The sequence below is a fragment of the Argopecten irradians genome, chromosome 3 (genome assembly GCF_041381155.1).
Source record: "Argopecten irradians isolate NY chromosome 3, Ai_NY, whole genome shotgun sequence".
NCBI classification, from domain to species: Eukaryota; Metazoa; Mollusca; class Bivalvia; order Pectinida; family Pectinidae; genus Argopecten; species Argopecten irradians.
Genome location: NC_091136.1, coordinates 13338705 through 13359448, shown reverse-complemented (window position 1 = coordinate 13359448; position 20744 = coordinate 13338705). Strand labels below are relative to the sequence as shown.

At 35.7% G+C, this 20744-nt stretch overlaps 1 protein-coding gene across 2 annotated transcripts; it reads right to left on the bottom strand.

Annotated features, from left to right (window-relative positions):
- Nucleotides 1–1960: 1960 nt before the first annotated feature.
- Nucleotides 1961–19502, bottom strand: LOC138317598 (sodium/potassium-transporting ATPase subunit alpha-like). 2 transcript variants are annotated; one of them, XM_069259376.1, is made up of 19 exons: nt 19391–19502; nt 17057–17230; nt 15235–15438; nt 14409–14522; nt 13980–14114; nt 13192–13309; nt 12379–12647; nt 11959–12157; nt 10445–10556; nt 9242–9374; nt 8942–9134; nt 8575–8750; nt 7991–8345; nt 7615–7716; nt 7249–7498; nt 6533–6707; nt 5991–6121; nt 5547–5648; nt 1961–3987 (listed from the first exon to the last, which is right to left on the bottom strand). In XM_069259376.1, exons 1-19 carry the CDS (start codon nt 19421–19423, stop codon nt 3867–3869), a joined length of 3096 nt encoding a protein of 1031 aa, XP_069115477.1. In that variant the 5' UTR covers nt 19424–19502; the 3' UTR covers nt 1961–3866. The 2 variants fall into 2 exon arrangements, with proteins under 2 accessions (XP_069115477.1, XP_069115478.1); XM_069259377.1 differs by lacking the exon at nt 1961–3987 and adding an exon at nt 5056–5214.
- Between the last annotated feature and the right edge of the window lie 1242 nt (nt 19503–20744).

The window sequence follows — 20744 nt, the reverse complement described above, 5'->3', positions numbered from 1 at the left end:
CCATAGTCAAGTTGAGACCGAGATTTTGTTTTCGTTTCATGACGTTGAAAAACCACGTCCGTAAATGTATGATCGACCCTCGGTTTTTGAAGTTTACCAAATATCACTTTATAATTTCACCAATTATTGTCATAAATCCTGCTAAAATTATACACTGTGTCCTACCTAACTTTTGACATTACTATTTTTCTTCGGTAATCTATATGATTTGTTTTATTTAAATTTCTGATTTTTTAAGCGTTGTGTGTGATAAGATGAAAACATACAGGTCTGCAGCAATCACTTTATAATTCCTAATAACACTGGAGAAATGTGAAATGAAATTGTAGACCACAACTTGGCTCCATGGTCTGACCGTAATGTACTAATACTTATCGCACTGTGCTGTAGGTGTACAGTACAGATGGCATTACTGTAAAAATCATTTTCAGTTCTTACTTGTGGTTGTAAACTTAAAACCTATGCATTATAATTCTCAAAATGCTGGTAATTTTGGATGGAGAATTAAATGTTTTTAAAAGCTCTTCTCGATTCGTGAGTATGAGACCTATTGTACATATAAACCATGGTACATTTAATTTCAATGTAAAGAAAGGATGTAATGCTGATATTATTTACACAATATCGGCAAATACTGAATACCTGGATTTATCGAAGTTCTAAAGCTAGCCACCTGTTTCGTTGGAGACGTTCAAGTCCAAAACAGAATAAATAATTTGTGTACTGGCCTAAAGGTCATGCGATTCCATATTTTTTATTTAAATTGTGGTTATTTTCCTTGTTTACTGGTCTAGATGTCATGTAATTCTATAGTTTTTGTTTAGTTGTAGCTATTTCGTTTCTGTACTGGTCTAGAGGTCATATAATTCTATAGTTTTTGTTTAGTTGTAGCTATTTTCGTTTCTGTACTGGTCTAGAGGTCATATAATTCTATAGTTTTTGTTTAGTTGTAGCTATTTTCGTTTCTGTACTGGTCTAGAGGTCATATAATTCTATAGTTTTTGTTTAGTTGTAGCTATTTTCGTTTCTGTACTGGTCTAGAGGTCATGTAATTCTATAGTTTTTGTTTAGTTGTAGCTATTTTCGTTTCTGTACTGGTCTAGAGGTCATATAATTCTATAGTTTTTGTTTAGTTGTAGCTATTTTCGTTTCTGTACTGGTCTAGAGGTCATATAATTCTATAGTTTTTGTTTAGTTGTAGCTATTTTCGTTTCTGTACTGGTCTAGAGGTCATGTAATTCTATAGTTTTTTTTGGTTGTAGTTATTTTCCTTTCGGGACTGGTCTAGTGGTCATGTAATTCAATATATTTAGTTTAGTTGTAGTTGATTTCTTTGTGTACTGGTCTAGTGGTCATGTAATTCGTTTGGTTTTTTTCAGTTGTAGCTATTGTCTTTGTGTACTTGTCACAGGGACCTCGCACGATTTTTTTTAACTAATAGTATACATATATATATATTTGTTCATCAAGCACTCAATGGAAAGATAAATTATTTATCTTTAAGGTAAGATATCCGTCAATACTGTATAGAACCCATTTATTAAAATAATCATGGTTTTTAAAAATTAGGTCCTTTTTTCTCGACCGTCGAGTTCATACCCTTGATACTATAATATATATATATGTATACTATTAGTTAAAAATTTTCGTGCCAGGTCCCTGTGGTACTAGTCTAGTGATCATGTGATTCTATATTTTTTTTAATTTTAGTTTCATAACCTTTTGGTATCGTATTTTTGGTTTATATATCTGAATACCGTATTCGACCCAATGTGGGCCCCGAGGAAGAAATCATGAAAGAAATCTACATTTTTTTCTCATATTTTCAGCTTTAATCTAATTCAAGGTAAATGAATTTGAGGCCTAAAGTGGAGAGGAGAGGGGCTGTTATAGGGAATGGGGGGTGTCTTAGGTCGAATACCGTATGTAAAAATGAGATTTGAAAAAAACATAATCGACGTTAAGATCTAAAAGGTTTATTTCATCCAATTTTCAGGTGTCAGTATGTTATAGCGTGATTAATCGAATACACAATACAACTTATGAAAGACGTCCCAAGGAACAGTACCAACATCACTAGTGACCAATCCGACTAAATAACACAACACCCAGGTCATCCAACACTCTGCACAGGACAAAGTCATTCACTCGTCACCTCGTGTCGGACACAAAGTGATTGGACACGTGACCTGTTCTGGCTACAATGCGGCAAGACAAACAATGGGTTTATTACAACATGCAGATATAACAGAGTTCATCATGGTCAGAAAAAAGCGTCAGTACTAATTATCCCCCGAGTTTATACAATGTCTCCTGCTCTAGATTGTGTGCAAGATAAAGTTCTACTTCACTCAAGGATGGTAAACTTGATCACCCGAATCTGCTCGCTATACTCCAGATTTACAGGCAAATTATCTGCACACAAATATAAAAAATATTAACAGCAAAAAAAAAGAGGAGTGAAATAAAAACAAAATAATATTTCCTGATTTATCATTAAGTTTTATCGATATTGCTTGGTTATATATTATTATGCCTAATATTGGTACGGAGTTATGGGCCTTGCTATATGCCCTGATCTGGAATGTAGCCGTTGCGTATACGTGATGTCGATTTATATCTGACGGTATGAGCAAAGCAGTACATATACATACACAAAAGTCTTAAATATCAAGTATTGCAGATATCAGAAGGAGCATTTCACATCAAACAACACCTTACTGAAAATATACAAGTAAATACTCACAGGCCATAATGCATCACCTGTAATTATTCCTCCTGTATATTTCATTTCTAACATTTTTAAAGATAGAATATTTCATACAATCTCAACCAAAACGTCCAACAAATAAATTGTAGCCTTGAAAAATATTTTTTAAATGCAACTAAGTCTACTTTCTATAGTATCTAATACCAGGTGTCTGTCTGACATAACAAACCTTGCTGCAAAAATTTGAAGCAAGATTCATCTGTGAAACGGGCACAAGACCAGATTTCTTTCTTTCATATAATATTTACATTTTATTCTATTCTTGTTACTATTCAAAATGATTTTTTTTTTTAAACAATAGAAAAATAATTGCAGAAAAACACAAGGCCGAGTAGCATAGCTTGCAAGAGAAGTCAAAGAGAGACAACTCTTGTCACATCCATTATCCTATTGTTCCCATAACTGTCCAACAGTCTTTTTATCTGATTGTACTTCGACCTTCAGAATCCTGCATTTATAAAAAAAGAAATTAATAAAATGATGATAATAAAATCCCAGAAATAAAATTTAAAGCATTTGGTTAACAATGAAGTACACAATCAGATCTTGTACAACAAATAACTCCATTGGTATATTTTGATTCGTTCTAATTATTGCAACATATTCCCAGGTATTCAGACCTTACTTATGCTTCTATAAATGCAAACTTACACTACAAACGCTGGAAACATGGGATTTTATCTTTAATTAGAGATGGAAATCAATGAATCTGTTGTGTCCTCTTATACAAAAATGTGGGATGTGATGTGCGTAAAATGAATCAAGAGTAGAAATAAAACAAATTTTAAAAACTATATGGCTTCATTTAAGTCTGCTTACTGTCCCCAACACAGAGGGGACCAAACACCCATACAAAAAAACACCTTTAACACGACAGGCATATACACAGGAGTTCGGCATTATAATTAGGTGAGCCTGAAGTCCAAATTATCAATCTTCTCCCGACACGTTTGTCAGCTAATGGAGGCTGTGTTGTCAGCGGTAATATTTACACATGTTGGTGTTGCCGATACCAGACCGAATCTACATTTTATGTCAACACATTCCAACAAATAAAAAATTCTTTAATATAAAAAAATCTAAGTAAGTCTTTGTGTTAATAATATGTTTCACGTTCCACAAATCCTCCCGGTCTCATTCGCAGGATTGTTTTTCTACACTCGTCATAAATGAAAATGGCCAAACTGAACGGCATAGCAGGGAACCACCATGTCCACCTAAAAGGAAAAAGAAATTGATCAGAAAGGTCAGGTGTTTTTTTTTATCTTAATATAAGTATATTACACCATTTTTATAACAATCAATAATAAATTTCTTGATTATATCATTGTTATCTTCAAAATTAAATGCAAAGAAAATATCTAATACTATTTGCATTAGGCCAAACAAAATTAATTTCTTGTTTCTCAGGCACATTTTTCCAAAAAAGGATGAGGGAGGGAGGCTATTTTTTTTTTTTTTTACTACCTAAAAATGTGATGAGGGAGGGAATTTTTTTTTTTTCTCAGTCACATAATAATATACATGAATCATGTGATTTGAAATTGTGTCAATTGTTAAATGCATAAAATGAATAAAGAAATCTTAATTTTAAACTATTGTCTTTATTTTCTGGTATTAAACTTACAATTTAAATTGAAAAACAATTGAAATACAACTTTATGTTCAATGTTAACCAGATGTACATAAGCAAGTGATCAGGACTCCCTATGTTTTAAGATTTGGTCTTTTTGCTCCCCTTTCGTTCCTCCCACACATTTCTCTTTCTTTTAAGAGCTTGTTTGTCTCTGGTGTCACAGATTTTACATATTGGATATTGGCTACAAGGTCTGTGTCAGAGCCAAACAGCCTTCTGGACAAGTACCCTTCACTTGGTTCAGAAGGTCGCTGACAGACATTGCTGTAGCCAGATGTTGTATTGTATCATGCCTCCTGTCATCAGCAGCTGTCTCCACTACATTTTCAATATATGTTTTAGCGTGATCAAAAAACACAGAGTATTTGGTTGGCTGACCTTCATTATGTTCTCGTAGGTCTAGAATCACATCCGGGTCCTGTAGCTCGAAGGCCTGCTTCACTTTCTCATCAATTATCTTTTCATTTGAAGTCTCCGGTGCACTATTGTCACCGGTAAGACATCATAACTTTGTCAAAAACGTCAGTTTTCCGTTTGCCGATAGCGGCCGACACATGATGATCCGCGAATTTTGGCGGAAATGACCAGTCGTCGGGACCAAGCGATCCATCGCACAGACCTTTGTCAACACATTCCAACAAATAAAAAAATTCTTTAATATAAAAAAATCTAAGTAAGTCTTTGTGTTAATAATATGTTTCACGTTCCACAAAATCCTCCCGGTCTCATTCGCAGGATTGTTTTTCTACACTCGTCGTAAATGAAAATGGCCAAACTGAACGGCATAGCAGGGAACCACCATGTCCACCTAAAAGGAAAAAGAAATTGATCAGAAAGGTCAGGTGTTTTTTTTTTATCTTAATATAAGTATATTACACCATTTTTATAACAATCAATAATAAATTTCTTGATTATATCATTGTTATCTTCAAAATTAAATGCAAAGAAAATATCAAATACTATTTGCATTACGAAAATTTCATTGATCTGTGAATATTGTTTCTAAAACCCTGCCAAAAGATTCTGTTGACAAAACCATAATATAGACCCCAAGAACTTAAAGCCCTATACAATATATTGCATACAAATCTTTGAAATATGTCTAAGTGACATGAAATCTGGTTCTGCAAGGATACATACCGTAAGTTTTGCATACGCAGGCCTTGATCTAAACCAGGACAGTAGGTAAGGAATGCAGCCAGAGCTGTCTCAAAGAACAGTCCAAATGTAAGATGGTGATTCCTGTAGGAGAAATGAAACAATGGAAAGCCATTAGAAAACATTGTTCAATATAATTCCTAGTTATTTTTTTTTTTTATAAATTAAACACAATTCAGTCATTAGACAAATAATAAATCAACATAATTGCTGGTTATTTTTTTTTAATTTAACACAATTAAAAGTCTTTAGACAAATGATCAATCAATATAATTTCTAGTTTATGTGAATACTTGTTTAAGAATATGAAAGAGAGAAAGTCTCCTAATTTCACAGAATCGATTTAGTGAGAGAACTCACTTCATTCCCTGCTGGAATAGAGAAAGTCTCCTTGTTTTACAGATAAGATTTAGTGAGAGAACTTACTTCATTCCCTGCTGGAATAGAGAAAGTCTCCTGGTTTTACAGATGATTAGATCAGCCCACTGTACAACGACGATGGAGACGAAGAATGATGTGTGGCAGGTGTACTCCAAAACCTTCCTTTGGGAATAGGTCTATCAAACAAACAGTTAACACAATTAAATATGAACTGCTAATGACATTCCTGGGTAAACGTCTATACTGGTATACATAGAACATCAGCAAATAAGTCCATCAAACAAACTGATTAAATATCTGGCCCCGATTTCTCGAAACAAAAATCATGACTTCAGTCAAAACTTTTCTCCTTATATAATTTTTATGAAAATTTATGACTGGAGTCTGTTTTTTGACTTAAGTTTGTTTCGAGAAATCGGGCCTCGTTAGATATTTTCTACTTAACAAAACTTCCCACAGAATTAAAGCTTTCACAAGTGACATAAAAAACCCTAAACAAAAGAAGGTCACAAAATTTTTTTGGGAGTAAATGTGTACCTATTGGACAAGTTGCTTTATATAGATGGTTGTAAATTTTGACCACTTACCCATTCCTGTCCGTAGGAATCCTGGAGATCGTTGACAGACATGGCATCCCACTGTTCACGAATACCAAGGAGCTTGGAAATCCAGAATCCATTCTCACCCATAATGACAAAGTAGACAAAGAAACCAGCAGAGGCTTGGATCATACCGATCTGTCCATAGGCCATACTGATCAATCTGTAGATAAAGAAAAATACAGTCAGTTGAAGTTTTAGCACAGAAACAAAAGGAAACAATAATTTGGTATTTTATTTTCCATGGTAACGAAAAAAATTCCAAACATGGAAGGTCTACAATAGCAAAAGGCGAAAAATGGGCACTTATCTGATATATACACAAAATTTCATGGATCTGCATTGAACATTTTTGGAGTTTTAGTTGGCCAACAAAGGGAAACAGTAATTTGGTATATTTGACAAAGTTTCCATGTTAACATAAAATTCCAAAAATGGAAGGTCCACAATAGTGAAAGGCACAAACTACAGCATTTTTCTGATAAGAGAGTTTCAAGGAGCTGTGTTGAACTGTTATGGATTTATAGTCTTGAAAAGAATCTCTGATGAACAGATGGAGGAACCGAGCCCAATATAATATCCCTGCAAATTATGTAAATGAAACAAGATGTTTGCATCTCAGAAGTTGACCTTTCAGCTACTCTCTTCATCAAAAGCTTTCTGAGATGCATTTGTCTATACAAGTTGGTGAGACTTATATATACCTTTCATTTACAAGTTTATCCTTGACAGGGTCACGTGGCTGTCTTTTCATGATGTCACTCTCGGGTCCTTCATAGGCAAGGGAGATGGCTGGCACCATGTCGGTTCCCAAATCGATACACAAAATAGTGATGGTACCAAGGGGTAGAGGGATGTCGAGGAGGATGAAGAACAGGAAAGGACTAATCTCAGGGATGTTGGAGGTCAATGTGTAGGCAATGGACTTCTTTAGATTGTCAAAGATGAGACGGCCTGAAATGTAAAATGGAAGTTTCAATGAAGTTAAAAGGATCCATAATAGAATTCATGTGAAGGATTCATTCACTAGAAAACTCTTAAATCAGAAAGTCATCAAGTTAGGTTCTTACCCTCTTCTACTCCTGTCACAATGGAGGCAAAGTTGTCATCCAACAAGATCATGTCAGCGGCCTGTTTACTCACATCACTGCCAGCAATACCCATAGCAACACCTAAACGACAAATAAGGAATACAAACTATGTTAAAGATGACTAAATCAGATCAGTACCCCAAAACTGTTGTATGCAGCAAGAAATTAAATCACATAGACTGCCATTTGGATGAACACACACACAAACATATATATTGCATACACAAGATAACTATTCTCTGATATTATCTATAAAATAAGTTTTTTTCAACTAATACTAAAATTATTATATAAAATATATCAATCAAATGCAGTCATTTCGAGTTCAGATTTATGCTTTTGCAGCTAAACTTACCAATGTCGGCCTTTTTGAGAGCGGGAGAATCATTGACTCCATCACCAGTGACAGCAACAATCTGTCCCTGTCTCTGACATCCTTCCACAATGATCAGTTTCTGTTGGGGGGAAGTTCTGGCAAACACAATTTCTGGATGGTCACGAAGGATCTCATCGATCTGGGCAGGGGTCATGTCCCTAAGGTCAGCTCCATGGATTACAGCAGCACGTGCATCTCTGGGATCAACTTCTTCTACATTGATTCCACGCTCAGCAGCTATGTCTTCAACTGTCTTACTGCCGTCAGAGATGATACCTACACCCTTAGCGATAGCCTTGGCTGTGATTGGATGGTCCCCAGTTACCATGATAACCTGTTCAGAAGATTTTCATGCGTAAATAAGACATATAATCCGAGTATACAAGTTTTTAACCGAGACTACTAAGTTCATGAAGCACTTATGCAGCAACCAATTTTGGAGATGATTTCGAGATTCAGTCCAAGCATTATCAGTATCATGATCAAAAACAGTTTAAGAGTGCTGGTAAATGCTTCAACCATTATATAAGCTAGAAAAGATGACTTGTTAGTGTAACAGCTACCTTAATTCCAGCACTCCTACATTTTCCGACAGCGTCAGGGACAGCAGCTCTTGGGGGATCAATCATGGACATTAGACCAACAAATCGGAGTCCAGTCAGAGGGAAGTTCTCCTCATCACTGTCGAATGGGTAGCCAGGCTGGTACTGGTCAGCGGGCAGGAAGTAGTCACAGAAACCTGGTGAAAATATGTTTTACATGTCTTGAGGGAACCAGAGAAACCAAGCATATCAAATCCACGGAGGGCAAATTCATAATTGTCAGCTACATGTCACTCAATTATAATAATAACCTATTGACACAATCATGACAGGGTTTGCGCTGAATGTTCCATAAATGGGATCCTACCAGGATAAAATGGGGTCTTACCAAGCACACGTTCTCCGAGACCTCCAAGCTCCATGTAAGCAGCATTGAAAGCAGTCCTGAAGTTGTCATCCATTGCAATATCCTTGCCATTGAACAAGACAGTTGAACATCTGTCAAGAATCCTTTCTGGAGCTCCCTTCATTACCAACAGGTAGCGGGGATCGTCAGGGATCTCAGTCTCGTGGATTGATACCTGTCAACAACATAATCTTCTCTATAGTCTATGTAAAAAGACGTCAGTATCCTAAAAGATAATCAAGAAAAATTAGTACTTTTTGGATAGATTTATTTTCGAAGTACCTGATATTTGTTGGAGGAGTTGAAAGGGATCTCGCAGATCTTCTTGTTCCTGTGGCGGAAGCCAGTCACATCTCCAATAGAAAGTTCAACACACTTCAGCAGGGCAGATTCTGATGCATCACCATTGCACTCTCTGGGGGAAAAGTTAAATACAAATATAAAATCTAGCGACATATAAAGAAGTCTACATTTAATACAAATGATACATCAAATCACCTAAGAAGATGATCAGTTAGAAGTATAAAATAAAAAAATTCTTTGTTGATATGAAAAGGAGAAGTGTTTACAGCCGTGCTACCCCAACTGAAAACGACACCTGTATATAATCCCCTACCACTCAACCGCTAACTTGTATCGATGTATTGAATGAGTGCACTGTAGCCGTGTTATTTATAGACTCGAGTACTGTCACCAAATCCACAGGTAAATTGGTACTGGATGATGCTGCGCTGCGGCCTCTCATCCAGCTTAAAGAAACTGAATGGCTAGTTAGCTTAACCGATATATATATTCATGTGTATTATCATCAGACATTGACATGTGTACAGAGTAAGGCAGCTTTCCAATGTTTTTGACATGTTCTGCAAGATATTTCACAGTTTCAGTTACAGTGGCCAATAAAAGAAAACAAATACAATGCAATTATACTATGATATTTCTTCTAAATACAACACTTCTTTGTGCAAGTTGTCAAGCATTTATTGCGAATGTTTTGCAATGAAATTACCACCTTTCTATCATTGAATTTGTGGTTCCCCAGACATCGTTTTCCCTCAAATTTTCTAATACGCAAAATATACCGATAGAAGATTTTTTCAACATTTTCAGTCCTATGAAAAAATACATGTGCAAAGTACACTGGTGTGTAAGTAACACAAGTTTTTACGGTATTTCTAACAATTACGATTGTGTTTGGTACAGCTAATATAGCCAAAGCACCCACAATTTACCTGTGGATTGGCGACAGTAATCGAGTCTATAAATAACTAGCTACACTCATTCAATACATCGATACAAGTCAGCGGTACGGGTTTATATACATGCATCGTTCTCAGTTGGGGTAGCACGGCTGTAAACAATCGGGAAACTTCCCTTTTAAACAACGAGAATGTTCTACGTTACAAGTTATTCCTACATCAAACAAATCGTCACTATGACGATTCCAAACAGATTGTCGTCCTGAACACATTAGTCAAAACCTACCTCTTCAGGACAGGAACGTTTTCTTGGCCAGATTTAAACTCAGCTCTGTTACACAACATAGACACACGAGCAAGTGACATCCAGGTCTCATCACTAGAGCCGTATGTTGCATCTAAGTGAAATGAAAGAAAATGTTTGTTTTCATACACAAAACTTTACTACTTCTTACAAATAGAATTCCTTCAGTTTAACAATAATCTTCATATGGTTACAGACTTAGTTTATATTCCTCCAGTTTAACAATAATCTCCATATTACTACACAAACTAAGTTTTAATAACTTCGTCAATACAGCTACATTATATGAATGTTAATTTATATACAGTAATTCAACTTGCTTTATTCAAAACAGAACAAAAGCATATTTGTATGTAAGCATTTTTTTGAAGAGCTTACTTTTTTAAATGTCTTAAATCTCTGTATGGTAACAATCCATCTGTCAAGATTTTCTCTACCAAATATTTAAATGGATTCTCATGAAATATTCTCAGCTAATATCAAATAAAATATCTTGGTGACATACACACTTAATAGTCATTATATGTTGTGTGCAAAGGGTCACATGCTGTTGTATTTGCAAGGTTTTATCTTATAAATGCCAACTTTGAAAAAAACACACCTTTAATTCATTGCTTCACTAGAATATCAATAAAAACATTTCAATGTTTCATCAATACTTCTTGCAGGTATCATTCATATGCCAGGCTACTATTTCCCCCTTAACCAATATTAACAGAAAAATATATAAAACCTGCAAATACAACAGCTGAAGAACTACACAACATCATGTGCCTTACAAATTAACTGTGTAACTGTTGGATATACAACTGTGTTGGGGGGCAGTATTGTAGGGGCAAGGATCAACACCTCACATTAACATGTCCTTATTGATGATGGCTAGACGACATTGTCAATTTATAACTCTTGTCTTAATACACATTATAATCAACTCTTTCTGATAATGTAGTATAAATCAGACTGTTCACCTTGTTTTTGCTATATGTATATTTTTTTTTTTTTTTTTGGTAAAGTTGATCCATGCCAAGGAACAGAAAACAAAGCATTCAAACCAAATGTGTTCATCGTGTACATAATCGATTGTGATTCCAATTTGTGACCATTTACCATCTTTTTTCCTGAGAGAGGTCTCTAGTGATTAGAAAAATATACACATCTGTACCTGTAGAACTAGACATTTTCCCTCTCCTTCAAGAGTGGCGAGGAAAAAACAACTTTACACAAATACAGAACCAGAACATCTTACAACAAAATTACAAACACAAGTCTTAAAATTGATACATGTACAGGATAGATTCTAACACCATGTGCATGATCTCTTAAAAAAAATAATATTCCTTGAAATTGTTCACAGTACAACAATTGATACAACTCACTGTAAAAATCATTTCTGTAAATATTCAAGATTACTTATGATCTTTTAAGTTGAGCAGGTCTTGGTATGACAATTTTACTATATTTAGAAACCTACTACAGAGCTAATATAGACCACTTACTAGACTGATCATCGCTGGTGTCAGCTTCAACAATGTGTCCATCAAACCACATATGAGCCACGGTCATCCTGTTCTGGGTTAGAGTTCCTGTTTTGTCGGAACAGATCGTGGAGGTAGAGCCAAGAGTCTCCACAGCTTCCAAGTTTTTCACAAGGCAGTTCTTAGAGGCCATACGTTTGGCAGTCAGAGTCAAGCACACCTGAAGACACAAGTTATTTGTTATGAATTTTTCTTTCAGTCTGCCTTCACAAAAATAATGTCATTGTTCAAAACTTATTTCATATTGGAAATACAATTCTCTTTACATGGTGAAAGCAAAATTAACATTCAATTTTCATTTTGGTTCAATAAAAAAAACATCTTACATTCACATTAGCCTTAGAATATTTTACCTTAAATGACAGAAAGAAAAAAACTTACAGTAACAGTGGCCAGTAGACCTTCAGGGACGTTAGCAACAATGATACCAATCAAGAAAATGACAGCATCAAGCCAGAAGTATCCAAGGATGAAAGCAATGATAAAGAAGGAGACACCGAGGAAGACAGCCACTCCAGTGATGATATGGATGAAATGGGCAATTTCCTTAGCAATGGGAGTCTCTCCGACCTCTAGACCTGACGCAAGGTTGGCAATACGTCCCATCACAGTCCTGTCACCGGTCTTCACAACAATTCCCCGACACGTTCCTGTAAAACAAATTTTATCTTAGCTTCAGTATTTTTCAAAAGTGATTGGTGAAAATGGGATAACTTCCCTTTGTTATCCCTTACTGATCACACAACTGGCCTGTTCAGCGATGTTATATGGCCATGTCATAAATATTGCAAGACACACATGTACTAACACTTCATTGTATCACAGGTGATGATGTCGTCCTAGTCAAAATTGTAGGCATAAACATCAAATCTCAGCCCGATATTGGCATCACCTCTCTTATATAATAATGAAATTCAAAGATTTTGTCATCAGTAGCCTAAAGGCTTGTAGAATGTCAAATTATTGATTCTTTTTTTTTAAACTTGATATAACATAGCCACTCATGTTAGATCCATGTCTTCCTTGTATACACTAGAGACTATCCTACTTCCATTTCTTAGACATGTGTTCTGATTTTATCTTTCCTTATTCTATGAAGAGTTTCAAAGAGTCTTACTTATGACATGTAAAGTTTGACTTCAGTTATCAGCCATCAATCCGTAAATGTTGACTGTCAGAGCTTAACACACTAACCTTCTACAGCGTTAGTAGAGAAGAAAGCCAGATTCCTAGTTTCCAGGGGATTTTCATTAGTGAAGTCAGCTGATCGAGAGCAAGGTTCAGATTCTCCAGTGAGGGAAGAGTTATCCACCTAGAATAAACATAATGTTACTAGTTAAGATCTACACAGGACCTAGGATCGGGAAATCTTTCATAACTGCTCAGTCTCTACTTCTTTATCTTTAAATTCTATTTTTCAATAAAAGATTCAATTTGGATTGGGCAACAAGTAAAGCCTACATACACCCTCTCCACATGATTACATGCATGTATATAGAAGCATATTTGCACTGGGCTGAATCTTAACATTTTTTGTTTTCAAAATTGACACAAATAAAACATGTTACTGAACAAACACATACCGTAATGATGTACATGTATTGTACACTATTATTTTACAGAGATGCAGGACCCTAATAATGACCATCCTACATGCTTACATTACACAAGGCCTAAATAGTAAATATAGTTTGTACATACTAAAAACTGATGTTTTTTTATAGGAAAGTAAAACACTTCAATTTTCCCCCAATACATCCATAGTTATACTTTTAATAACAAAGGTATCCATAAAAGAAAACAATTCAATAAATTTGTAGAAATATGCTACTAACATACAAAGTACATTATTCATTGAACCAGTGACAAACTCAATACTGGCAACAACATATTTCTAGTCAACCCATCTTTCTGGGCTGGTTGGATTATCATTGTTTGACAAAACATTTTATATTGTGAAGCATCGATCTTGTTTTTTTTACCTTAAATCCTTGTGCTGTGATTAATCGAATATCTGCAGGTACACGATCTCCAAATTTCACATCAATAATATCACCAACCACAAGATTTTCAGCCTTCATGTCGACTTTTGTGCCACCTCTTGTTACCAGTGCAAACTGTAACAGACCATTATTAAAATTTAATAAATACAATATTATAAGTACCCCTCCAACTCTCTGAGACATCAATTTCAATAGCCCAAGCATAAATTAAGACCACAACCACACAAAACTGTATAGCTTTGCAATAATTTCGTCTTATTAGCACCTTTTAATTTTTTTCTCTCAATATCTTAAACAACCTGGTCGCTTATTGGGTCAAATACGGTATATGTTATACATAAACAACAGTATTTCCAGTACCACAGTCAGCAAGCCAAGAGTGAATGAATCGGGTTTTTACTACTGTACCTGAGGAACCATGCTCTTGAAGGAATCCATAATCTTGGAACTTTTAGCTTCTTGGTAATATGAGAAACATCCAGTAACAACCACAACACCAGTCAATACAATACCGAGATACAACTGAAAAACAGAGTTTATACGAATACTAAATATATAATACATGGATAATGGTATGTACAAGATATACATACAAATTGTATAACAGGAATATATCAGACATCGCGAAAGTTGAAAAATGGTCGGACATTCAGACCGGCAAGGACTGAGTAACCTGGACTGAATAAGATTTTGCTGGACCAAACATTAGTGTGAATTTTTTAAGTAAAGATAACTTCCTGCTGTTAGTATCCACGCAGCTGTTTTCATGATTATCTTATGCAGTTTACGTTTTTGTCAGGTTCGGTACCTGCGTAATACTTCAGAGATGCCATTTTTACCGACTTCTAGTACTCAATAATTGCCGGACGGTCGGTCTGGACTGGATTTTAAAAAAGGCGGTCCGAGTCAAATTTTATCGGACATGTCCATCGGTCCGGCACATTTCGCGATGTCTGTTATATCAATGTAAATGGTATAAAACTATAAGCATGAGCATGAAGACATTATGTGCTTGTATGTGGAAAAGGAATTAATTTGAATCATGGTTGGACATGCTGAAGTATTTAATATTTTTAAGTGTTTCCATGTGGTCTTTCATAGATATATTTACATGTCATTTAGATCAACATATCCTGTCAGTTTGTATTTTCCATTAAGACATGTATGAATGTTAATTTACTGTTAAGAACTTTTTAAAGAGGATATCAAACCTTTGTTGTAATATGAAACTTACGTTATCACCTGGTGGGTCATCATACTGACTCGCTTGGATGGAATAGGCAATGAAACAGAGGATGGCTCCAATCCACAACAACATAGAGAAACCGCCAAATAACTGTTTACAGAATTTTACCCACTCTGGTGTTGTAGGAGGAGGGGTCAACTCGTTGGGACCATCTCTGGCCAAAACAGCGGCAGCCTTCTCAACACTTAGCCCCTACAAATAAATATTTCAGTACCATTAATGAAACATTCAAAAATAAAATATTACAGAGTGTATTATCACAATTTATTATGTTATCAAAGAAAAATCAATATTGCTTAAATCATTGTATGTTTTGTACTATGCTATCAACCATTGAACCATTGACACAAATTTTCCAACGACTTCACAACAAAATAATTAATTTTTCTTTATTTTCTTTTTCTTCATACCTCGATAAAAAAATTCCGAAAATGGCTGTATCGCTCACCTGGTTTGTAATGCCAAGTCATGTTCTGAATACAGGTTCATTGTTTCTTTTCTGAAGGAATTTGAATATTTACCTCCGATTTCCCATATTGGGCCACAACCTCTCCTGCCCCTGGGGGGTAAGAGCCAAAATTTATACAAGTTCTGTTTCCCCTTCCAAAAAGGATGTTTGTGGCCAAATTTGGTTACAATCCATGCAGAACTCTAGGACAAGTAGCGATTTATAGGATTTAACCTCTATTTCCCCTATTGGGCCCTGCCCCTCCTGCCCCCAGGGGGTCAGAGCCAAAATTTATACAAGTTCTGTTCCCCTTTTTCCAAGGATGTTTGTGGCCAAATTTGGTTACAATCCATGCAAAACTCTAGGACAAGTAGCGATTTATAGGATTTACCTCTATTTCCCCTATTGGGCCCCGCCCCTCCTGCCCCCGGGGGGTCAGAGCCAAAATTTATACAAGCTCTGTTTCCCTTCCCCCAAGGATGTTTGTGGCCAAATTTGGTTTACAATCCATGCAGAACTCTAGGACAAGTAGCGATTTATAGGATTTACCTCTATTTCCCCTATTGGGCCCCGCCCCTCCTGCCCCCGGGGGGGTCAGAGCCAAAATTTATACAAGTTCTGTTCCCCCTCCCCCCAAGGATATTTGTGGCCAAATTTGGTTACAATCCATGCAGAACTCTATGACTAGTAGCGATTTAAAGGATTTACCTCTATTTCCCCTATTGGGCCCCGCCCCTCCTGCCCCCCGGGGGGTCAGAGCCAAAATTTATACAAGTTCTGTTCCCCCTTCCCCAAGGATGTTTGTGGCCAAATTTGGTTACAATCCATGCAGAACTCTATGACTAGTAGCGATTTAAAGGATTTACCTCTATTTCCCCTATTGGGTCCCGCCCCTCCTGCCCCCAGGGGGGTCAGAGCCAAAATTTATACAAGTTCTGTTCCCCTTTCCCCAAGGATGTTTGTGGCCAAATTTGGTTACAATCCATGCAGAACTCTAGGACAAGTAGCGATTTATAGGATTTACCTCTATTTCCCCTATTGGGCCCCGCCCCTCCTGCCCCCGGGGGGTCAGAGCCAAAATTTATACAAGTTCTGTTCCCCCTCCCCCAAGGATGTTTGTGGCCAAATTTGGTTACAATCCATGCAGAACTCTATGACTAGTAGCCATTTAAAGGAATTGTTGACGGACAGACGGACGACGGACGGACGGACGGACGACGGACGACGGACGCCGCGCCATGACATAAGCTCACCGGCCCTTTGGGCATACCTCGATAAAAAAATTCCGAAAATGGCTAAAATACATTAAAATGATAAAATCATTCCTTTTCATTCATCATTGACAACTTTTCTGGGTCTTACATGGGTTGGGTCAGTGCCAAGTCTGTCATATAATTCTTCAATGGGAATCTTGTGCTCGTCCATCTCCAGCTCCTGTTTGAGCTCATCCAAGTTCTCCTTCTTCTTCTTCTTCTTGCTTTTCTTAACATCTTCGCCACCTGGTGTAATAGCTACTCGGTAGCTATCAGCCCGAGGCTAAAAAAAAAAAACCCAAAAAATGTTACAAATTTACTACTTTTTGAGACTAGATCCATTCAATAATATACTCTTAGTTCATTCCTTTTATTTTAATACTATTTCCAAATAATATGACTGACTAGTCTATATGAGTTGTCTCCTAACTAACCAGTTAAGAGTAAGAATATAGATGGATACCATATAGATATCAATGAAATGATGTATATCAGTATTCCCATGATAATACTTTCGAAGAAATATTCTGTTTGTCCAACATACTTATTAATATGCATAAAATTTCATTTACTCTCTAACAATTGTAATTATATAAGAAAATACATGAATTGCCGCATGGATTAGCGTTTCCTACAGGGAAAAAGGGGCATAAATGGCCAATCAGAAGGGGGCCAAAATGGTAATGACATTGACGACTTTCTTTAAATGGAAAAATCTTTCAATTTTCTTGGTCTTTTTTTTATTTAAATCTAGTCCAACATAATATAATTTATACTTCACATACGAATTGCTTATCAGGTCATCTATTGAATCCTTGAGGGAATAGCCCGGGCCTTTAAAGCTTTTAAGTCAAATTTTGATTTGCAAATATGGAATCTGTGTACTATCATATGACAATCTGTGGTTTGCAGGAGAGACCTTAATTGAATCTATATTAGTTTGAAGAAAGGGAAAATTGCTAAGCACAACTTTATTTCAGTCCTATACTTACCTTTATTTTTTAAATATCTTATTGATATTGTAACCCTGTTACAAAACAGATAGATATCCCCACCCCATTTCATTGGCACCCAACGATGGGCTCGGGAAATACTTAGCCATGCCCCACAGTTTGATCCCTGGCAGAGGCAGGTATTAAATTTATTGTAAATCCTGCACCCTGTTACAATATATTAACAATTCTTTGCTTAATATTGAATTTGTTTCACAATAATGGATATATATATATATGGTAAAATAATGTACTTAATTTACATCACAACAGAAGCACTAAATTACGTTTCAACGGTTTCAGATGTGAACTACATAGTAGTCAAAATGAAAGTTAATCTAAGGGAGAAAAAAGGTAAATTTCTATGCGATTTGATTTAAATATATTCCAGTTTAATGTATTTTTTACTAACATTTTTTGGGAAATTTCACACCAAAATTCTGGAAAAATTACCCATTTCCAATTAAAAACATGTCAACTAAAATTATGGTTAGCTTTCTACAGGTATGCAATTATGGATTTAAAGGCACAATTGTTTTGAACAGTTTGATTCTGTTGACTTTTACTCTTTGAATGGTGTGTAACAGTAAATGGTCAAAATCATATTACTATAAACAAAATGTGAAATGTAAAATTATGATCAGGGTACAACTGCTTCTACGGAGTTGTAAAATACCCCTGTTGCTTTCCTCCCCTGCGAGTATTTTCAGAATTTTTTGTGTGTGTAGCTGTTATGCTAAGCATTTAATACATTCTGAATCTTTAAGGAATAAACGATAACATCAAGCAATTAACTCCGCCATGCCCTGTCTACCTTTTTTAGTAAATACGAAAGGTTGGCTAAGTTGTGGATATTAGCTTCCACGCTCTGCTGAGCGAAGCCATCGGTATTTTCCCAAGCTTTCCCTGCGACCTCTAAACATGACCTCTGTCTGAATTTCATGCAGTAGTCGATTTAGCAAACCAAAAAGGCGAACATTGATATACTTATTTAGTTAGGCACATTTAAATTAAGAAATGTGATAGATAAATGCTTAAATTGAATTAGGAACTTTTAACCAGCTGATAATGTTCGCGTGCAGAAAACTTGACCGTCTGATCGATGAATATTCATGAGATTAAATTACCGGCATTCAATAATGTTTTTGATCAACATTATACGATCAAATAACAATATGATCATATGATATTATCATTAACAATATTTGTGCATATTCTTTGCAAGTCTGCGCCAAGATTATCGAGGAAATAACATAACAAATGTGAGAAAAGGAAATTTCCATTGACGGCCGGCGATGCTGTCCAAGTCTACATAAACATAACGAAATGCGTTTAACTTAATTCTAAAAACACAACAATGAGAAACATTATAAACGAAGAAAGCTGTGTAAAGTTGGAACAATTATGTCGGTAGAAAACGATGCAATTTTACAAATTTTTAGGAAACTTACCTGTTGTGATGCTTTCACCTTGGCGGACGCCATCTCTCTTCTGTCGGTCACAGAAAGGGGGCACTGTAGTCGACCAATGAAATGTATTCTAGCAAATTACGTCACTCTAAACGCAAGAATGTATTATTCATTAAAAAGAATACATGTTTAAAATTAAATCTAGTATATATTGAGCTTATAACATTTAATAAATATAAATATTCAATAATCAAATACTATTTTTTTCGTGTGAATATCTGTTTAGTTCTTATATTTCGCAATAGAAGTCACGTGATCTGAAAATGGCGGCTTTCGTATGGCTCCGCCCAAATGTCACCTTGCGCTCATTGAGAGAGCTGTTGGGTTGTGCGGTGCAATTAATTCAACAGGAACACGTTAAATACGCCGCAGGCATTGCATGAAATTACGAAAGGATATTCATATGTACACTATTATTATGCTCCATTGTCGCAGCATGGTTTAGATACATGTACAATGTATTTTCTTATTCAATGCACCAAATTTGTACATCAGGCCTATGTATTGTGCATTAGGTTTGTTAACTACTTACATATACCAAGGATTTATACGTCCTTGCATATACACAGCTCCTATCTTTAACGAAATATTCCGCAATGTATATTGTGAAAGGTTTAAGTCTCTAATATATTTAAGAATCGTGTGTGATTTCGCAACTGCGTGAAGAAAAAAAATCCAGAATATCGATATTTCGTAATTAAATACTTGGATTTCATCCAGTTACACCATTGTCCTGTTGTAACCGATGTTGTATCCAAGGGGGGGCGGACCCGGCGTACGCCCCCCCCTAAAATAGGAGAGAGAAAAAAAAAGAAAAAGGAAAAAGAAGGGAAAAAGAAAGAGGGGAAGGAAGGAAAAGAAGGAAGAAAGAAAAAAAGAGGGAGAAAGGAAAAGGGAAAAAATAAGGAATTAGATAAAGAGTGAGAATTAGACAGAAAGCTCCATTTCCTACCTTTACCGTTTGATGTTATCATTTTAAAATCTAAATGTATTCGACTTTGTGGTACATACATGCATGAACATACTTGTATCCAGGCGCAATGGAATAATTTTTTTTTTCGTGTAAGTTAAGGTTTTATCTCCATCGCTTAAAAGTTACAATGTAAATCCCTTCAAGTATTTACTTTTTCCAAAAAAAAAAATCCGATAAAATCCCAATATATTAGATAATTTATTGTCATTAATATTCAATATTGACAGGTTATATCTCGATATCCTTAGCAATAAAAGAAAATGGGGAGGGGTGGGTGGAAGGAATTGTAGCTGGCCATGAGTCTTTGCTGGTTGACTATATGTCATGCCCTTCGTTTTCCAGGTTGTAAATGATATATAACAT